The sequence below is a fragment of the Octodon degus genome, unplaced genomic scaffold (genome assembly GCF_000260255.1).
Source record: "Octodon degus isolate 3935 unplaced genomic scaffold, OctDeg1.0 scaffold00027, whole genome shotgun sequence".
Classification (NCBI taxonomy): Eukaryota; Metazoa; Chordata; class Mammalia; order Rodentia; family Octodontidae; genus Octodon; species Octodon degus.
In genome coordinates, this window is record NW_004524603.1 from 15,429,031 (window position 1) to 15,436,380 (window position 7,350).

The 7,350-nt window shown below is 49.4% G+C and overlaps 1 protein-coding gene across 1 annotated transcript in view; it reads left to right on the forward strand.

Annotated features, from left to right (window-relative positions):
• Dennd2a (DENN domain containing 2A) overlaps window positions 1-7,350 on the forward strand; it is an 83,477-nt gene that overhangs the window by 27,255 nt on the left and 48,872 nt on the right. Inside the window, exon 3 of the mRNA XM_023712760.1 lies at window positions 387-1,422. Within this exon, the coding sequence (XP_023568528.1) occupies window positions 614-1,422 (809 nt within the window). The 5' untranslated portion in view covers window positions 387-613. The remainder of the gene's footprint in view (window positions 1-386; window positions 1,423-7,350) is intronic.

Sequence of the window (7,350 nt, forward strand, 5' to 3'; positions counted from 1 at the left end):
CCCTGTGCTTTGCCAAGCTTGTTTCAAGTAGGTGCTTTAGACCACTGAGCCATCTCTCCAGCCCAGGACGTGCTTATTCTACTGAGCAATCTCCCCTGCCTGTGAATTTCTTTCTTTTACCTCATGAATTTCCTCTTATTTGTATTAGGGGAAAATCTAATGATACTGATAGTCGCCCTTTATTTCATTCTCTGCACATATAGCTGCTTTATTCAGGCTGGCCCATTAAATGTTGTGTGGCTACTATTTTATTTATTTGCTCTTTATTTTCACTGAGGTTTGAAACCAACACTGTACACAGAAGACAAGCACTGTACCACTGAGCTACATCCTCAACTCCTTTACATAAATAAAATTTTGAGATGGGGTCTTGTTAAATTGCTCAGGCTGGACTCCAGCTTGTGACCCTCCTCCTCAGCAGACTACACCACCACATCTGTGATTACCCTTATCCCCATGTAGCCAAGCAGGAAGTTGCAGCTTGGTGGACCCAACCTTGCACACAGCACACTCCTGGCCAAGGCTTCACTTGGGGGTCAGACCCACGTTTCCTGGACTCCAAAGTCAGTCTGTTCCCTTCCTCCCCGGTGCTGTCTCCCCGGAAAAGCAGAAAATGACTGTCTTTGCCGCGCTGGCTCAGTGTCTAAGATGCGCAGCCAACGCGTACTGCTCACAGCCCTGTCCTCGTGAATCTCCACCAGCAGTCCTGTTTCTTTATGCTGCAGGACCCAGGCACGAGGTGCGAAGGCTGAGGAAGCCCCAGTTCCCTTCCCGGAGACCATCAGGAATCGCCCCTCGGCAGGAGCCCCCGGGGTGCGTCCCCGACCTGGGGGCAGTGGTGGACATGCCGGGCTCCAACGGGGACCTGGTTGTCCCAGGTCTGGCTTCCCGGGAGGCCAGCAGGAGACCCCGCAGCATCAAGGACAAGATCTGCCAGTGGGAGGGCAGGAAGAGGGCCGGCGTGCAGGAGAAGCCCCCGGAGCCCCAAGTGCTTGAGCCCCGCGCGCTGCAGGCTGAGGAGGCGCAGGAGGTACCCGAGCCAGGCCGGGGTGCAGGCAGAGCTGGGGCGCGTTGGCTGGGGGCGACCTGGCCAGGCCCCGACCCGCACACAGTGCTGACCCAGGTGCAGCGGCTGGAGCGGGCCCTGCAGGACGGCTCGGCGGGCCTGGACCCGCAGCTGCCTGGGACCTGCTACTCTGCGCCCGGCCTGGCCCGCAAGATGCAGCGCAGTCCCCCACCCAAGCCCCGCAGGACGTTTGAGCACGCAGGATGCGCGTCTGGGATCCAGGGCCGTGGACCCCAGAGAGGACGCCGCCCACCGCTGCCGCCACTGCCGCCGCCGCCCCTGCCTGAGTCCCCACCCCCCGGGGTTGTGAGCAGAAGGCGGGGAACCGCGAGACCCCGGCCCAGTGCTGACCACAGGTAGGTGTCATGACTGGTGGCCTAGCTTTTCTCAGTTTAGCTGAGAATCTTGAGGCGCCCTACCACGGATCTGTATCCCCGACAAAACTCAAACTAATAAGTATCCTACCTCAGTCTCCCTCTCGGCTAGAATTACAGATCATAGGATTGAGGCAGTTCGTGGGTTAACCTGGAAATACTGGAATTTGTACATGCGTTTTGTGTTTGCTCTTAGAGCTCAAAAAGCATGCTTGGGGCTGGTGAGATGGCTCAGTGGTCTAAAGCACCTACTTAGAACAAGCTTAGCAAAGCACAGGGACTGCAGTTCAATCCCCCAGCACCACATGCCAGCCAGCCCCCGCCCCCTGGTGGGCTGAGCTGGCCACACACACACACTAAATAAATAAATAAATATTTTTTTAAAAAGCATGCTTGCATTTAAAAAAAAAGCAACAACACAAAAAGATGATGCTTAAGTGTGATAAAGATTTGTCACCAAGAGTTGGTGAAGAATTTGTGTGGAAAGGAGCAGGCTACTAATCACAATCCCTGCTGCCTGCTCGGACTTTAATCTTTCCCACTTTTAGGGTGGTTTTCTTGGTGTGGGCTCTGGACACACGCTGTCTAGGTCTACCCTGAGCTGTCATCATCCTCTGTATGACCCTAAACAAGCTACAGGAGGTGATCCAAACACAGGGAGTATTTACAACTTAAAGATTTCATGGCAGCCATGGCAGGAGGCTGAGGCAGAAGGATTGTGAGTTTGAGACCAGCCTGGCCTACTGAGTGAGTTCAAGGCCAGCCTGAGCTGCATAGCAAGACCCTGTCTCAAAAAAGACCCTGTTTCATCGTGTGGAAGGTGCATTGCATTCATGCGTCTGCCTGGGCTGTGCCACCTTCCTTTCCTCAAAGCTCGGAGCAGCCTCGACCCAGGACATCCAGCTGCCAGCTTTCTGCTTTTTCCTAAGTGATATTTCGGTATTTGAGTACAGCTGCTGACTGGCGCCACCTGGAAACTATGCCTCCTTGCGGCTTCTGGGTCGCCACCTCCCCACTAGTCTGCTTTGGGGGGCTCATCCCCCTCTGCCCCTTGTGTGGGATCAGACCAGGGACTCCCACCCCCTCCACTCACTCCTGAAGTGCCCTACCAGTCCATGGTTTGAAATGGTGGTTGGGAGCTTGGGATCCCCAAAGTGACGTCTTTGGTGTGACTCCTCCCACGCCAGATCTGGAGAGTTGTCCTCAAGCCTGAGCTCTCCACCCTAACACTAACCCCCCCCCCAGCTGATATTTTATTAAATGGTGCCACTCTTCAATGAGTTATTTCCACCAGGACCAAGGAGACCTCTCTGAGTCCTTTTTTACACACACCCATCCACTGTACTGCACCAGCAAGATCTTCCCTTCTGATGTTTTGAGATTTCATTCATGCCAGGTGTGGTGGTGCGCACTTGTAATTGCAGCCTTTAGGAGGCTGAGGCAGGAGAATTGCTGTGAGTTCGAGGCCAGCCTGGGCTATGTAATGAGTTTGAAGCCAGCTGGAACTATGTAGCAAGACCCTGTCTCAAGAAAACAAAACAAAAGAATTAAATCCTGGTGCTAATGGTAATAGCCTGATCTTACCTTAACATTATTTATTGGTAATGATTCTAGGGTTTCACTCCCACACGTGCTTACTTGAGCTGTTTTTATGTTGTCAGTACAGATATATAAAGATAGGTAAATATGAGTTTTGAAAAACATCAAATGTTTGATTTTGTCAAAGCAATTTTTCAGCAACTTGAGACGATCCTATGATTTTTCCCTTGTAACTCATTAATAATGAACATATTTCTGTCTTGAGCCCAGAGACTTGTCGGCACGGGGCAGGCACTCTGCTACACAGCCCCGCCCTGAACTTGCATCTTATGTTTGTGGGAGAATCTTCATTCAGTCCTAGTTGTTGTTATTATTATTGTTATCATCGTCATTATTATTACTATTATTTTGCAGTACTGGGGATTGAACCCAGTGCCTTTGCACCGAGCTGCATCCCCAACCCTTTAAAATTTTTGTTTTGTTTTAGTTTTTTGCGACGGAATTTCACTCTGCGGTTCCGGCTGGCCTTGCTCTGGTGTAGCACCAGCTGCCCTGGGACTCGCAGTGACCCTCCTGCCGCCACCTCCTGCATGTTGAGTTTGCAGGTGTGCACCAGCAGGCCTGGCTCCGTAAGCCTGTGGTTTCCCCTGCTTCAGCCTCCCACAGTGCCAGGATTACACGTGCACTTCACCACGCCCAGCGTTATTCTTTTTTTTTGTTTTTGTTTTTGTTTTTTCTCGCGGAACTGGGGATTGAACTCAGACCCTTGTTGCTTGCCAGGGAAGCACTTATCCTACTGAGCCATCTCCCCAGCCCCCAGCGTTATTCTTTTCATATACAACAAAATTCCATTTGCTGACATTCTAATATTTTGTACCAGTATTTCTTAAATGAGATCGGTCTATTCTTGGCTTTAGTTTGTTTGATTTTTCTTATTTATTTGTTTCATACAGGGTCTCGCTACACAGCTCAGACTTGTAGTGATCTTCCTATCTCAGCCTCCCCAGCACTGGGATTACAGGTGCGCGCCACCACGTCCAGTTTTGGTGGCCAGCTCAATGTGGGGCCGGCAGGCATGGCATGTGGTACGAGGGATCGAACCTGGGTCCTTGGACTTGCCAGGCAGGCGCTTAGACTGCCGAGCTATCCCCGGAGCCCCTGGGGTTCTGTTTTTTGAGCCAGGGTCTCACTAGGTAGTTTGGGCAAACCTCGAATTTATGGTGATTCTCCTGCCTCAGCCTGCTGAGTGCTGGTATTATAGGTATATGCCATGATACCCAGTTTATTCCTGGCTTTTATTGTACTATCTTTATCAGACTTTGATATCAATATTGCACAAAGTCTATAGAAGAATTTAGACATTTCTTTCTCTAGGTTTGGAGAAAGTTGAACAGCATCTCCAGTTCTTTGGGGAGCAGGGAGCTGGGGACAGAGCTCAGGGCCATAGGTGCTGAGCTCACCTGCCCCACAGAGCTACAACTCTTGCCTTCTAGCTCTAACAGGTGTGTGAAGGGTACTGGGGTTGCTCTAAGCATGAAACTGCATCCACACCCCTTTTAAGATTTTATTGGGGCTGGAGAGATGGCTCAGTGGTCTAAAGCACCTACTTAGAACAAGCTTAGCAAAGCACAGGGACCGCGGTTCGATCCCCCAGCACCACATGCCAGCCAGCCCTGACCCCTGGTGGGCTGAGCTGGCCACACACAAATAAATAAATAAAATTTAAAAAAAAAAAAAGATTTTATTGATACATGCTGCACCACCCCGCCCCCGGGTGTGCTGAGCCATGGCAGAGTCTGGGCGTGGTGGCGCACACCTGTAATCCCTGCACTGGGGAGGCTGAGACGGGAGGATCCCAGGAGCCTGAGCTGCATAGTGAGACCCTGGACCAAATACATTAATGAATGAATTAATTGCATTTTTATTAGTGCACGTTGGCAGCACAGAGTGATTGCGTTGGGGGGGGGCAGGTGCTTGTACACAGCACACCCTAATTCTTTTGACTGCCTCCTCCTCTCCCTTCCCTCCTAGCCTATGACTTTGGTGCTCCTGGCCCGAGGCTCCTCCGAAAACGCCCCCTCCCCAGGGCCTGCTGGTTCCTGGAAACTGGAACCTTTCGCCCACATGGGCCAAGGCACCCCTGGTGACAAGTTATCTGGTCTCTTCTGGTTACCTGGTCTCTCTTCACTCCCCGTTGCTGTTCCCATTCCTCCAGCATTTTATAACTAGCTAAAGTCACTTGGTTTCAAACCAAAGATGAAATTTTTCTTGGCCAGTTTGAATGTGGTTGCATCCACTGTGTTTTAAGTTTTGTGTTGTTATTTTGTTTTGTTTTGTTTTGTTTTGTTTTTTTGGCTTTAGGTTTTTCATTTTGTTGAAAATAGTACAATAGAGATGACCAAGGGCTGGGGAGATAGCTCAGTTGAATAAGCACTTGCCTGACAAGCTCAAGGGCCTGAGTTCAATCCCCAGCTCTGGAAAAAAAAAAAAAAAAAAAGAGAGAGAGAGATGACCAGGGTAGGATGTTCACTTTCTTTCTTTTTTCTTTTTTTTAAACTATTTATTTATTTATTTATTTATTGAGTGTGTGTGTGGCCAGCTCAGCCCAGTAGGGGGCAGGGCTGGCTGGCATGTGGTGCTGGGGGATTGAACCACGGTCCCTGTGCTTTAGCTTAGCTTGTTCTAAATAGGTGCTTTAGACCACTGAGCCATCTCACAAGCCAGGATGTTCACTTTCTACCCTTAAAAAAATACAGCATGCACTTTACTATGTTGCTGTCTCTTAGGGAAGAAAAAAAAAAAGGCTGGACCTTGGGTTTGCTGGCCTGTCTGGCCCTCTGAGACGAGGGGAGCCAGGCCAGTGCTGCAGAGGGCGACGACTGAGGCTGGGGTGTCGAGGGCGTGGCCTCAACCAAGGTGGCTACCTGATTCTCACTGCCAGGCAGTGCATCCAGGAGCTACCGAGAGGCCTCAGATCTTCAGCTTCAGGAAATATATTTTCCTCTCGATTTGCTCTTCTCTTCCTACTTTACCCACCCCTTCTTCCTTTCTCCCTCCTTTTTTCTGTTGCTTTGCTCTCCTTTCTTTATTTGTCTAAAGCCCCAGGAGGGCGGGGGAGACAGCTCAGCAGCATAAGCACCTGCCTGGCAAGAGCAAGGTCCTTTCAATCCTCGGTTCTGCCAAAAAAAAAAAAAAAAAAAAGAGCAAGGTCCTGAGTTTCATCCCCAGTAAAAAGAAAAGCGCCAGGAAATGAAATGCAAAGACTGATGCCTTCAATCCTGAAATGCAAACTGAGAAGTCAGGAAATTCCAAAGAGAAAGTACCTGCGGCAACGGGCGGTGGAGTGCACTTAACGTTGGCAAGAACACCTGCTGGCCGACATCACTCAGGAGAGTTAGAATTTTGTCCGTGTAGGCAGCGTCTCTACTCCACATGCGTCTGCATGCCCTAAATGTTTTCACTTGAATCCCAGTGTTCTAGCTTGAGTATAAATTGATCACTTGGCTGACTTTTTAGGTCTTTATGAAATCGAATAGCTGCGTTGACCAAAATTTCAACTTTTCACCTGATGGCTTTTAGCATCGTGTAGGCGCAGTGTTTCTGTGAGGCTGTAGTGGAAGCCTTGCAGGCCGAGGCCATGAAGCCTCAGTGGTGCAGCTCCCAGGTCACACCGTCTGTTTCTGGTCCATCCTTCGCCTCCGTAGTTCCCTTACGGCACACTGCCTGGGCTGCAGCCACAGCGATCATTGCTTAGCTTCCAGCCTCGCTGTCTTTTTTTTTGGCAGAACAGGGGATTGAACTCAGACCCTTGCGCTTTCCAGGAAAGTGCTTATTCCACTGACCTATCTCCCCGACCCCTGAAGTCTTCTGAGAAATTTCATTTAACAAAATAATTTATCCCAGTAGTGTTTTCATTAGAAAATAGAGAACGTGGTTATTGTTCTAAACTTGGGACACCATATTGTGAAGAGTCATTGTTAGACTGCCAAGCGTGTATATAATCCCAGCACTCAGAAGGCTGAGGCAGGAGGATCACCAAGAGTTCAAGGCTAGTCTGAGCTACATAGGGAATTCCAAGCCAGACTGAACTACATAGTGAAACCCTGTCTCAAACAAACAGGCAAAACTAAACAAAGAGTAATTATTGTATGTTCTCATTAGAAGATGGAAATCATTTGTTATTCTGGATATCAGCTTAGTGAACAGAGGTAGTATTTTCTTCTAACATTTCTTTTTTTCTTTCCGGCAGTTCTAGAGCTTGAAGCCAGGGTTTTTGTGCATGCTAGGGGAAGCACTCTACCACTGTTACATCCCCAGCCCCTCATTTAAAAAGGTTTCGTCCTTTTTAAATTTTTTTTTTTTTTTTTTTTT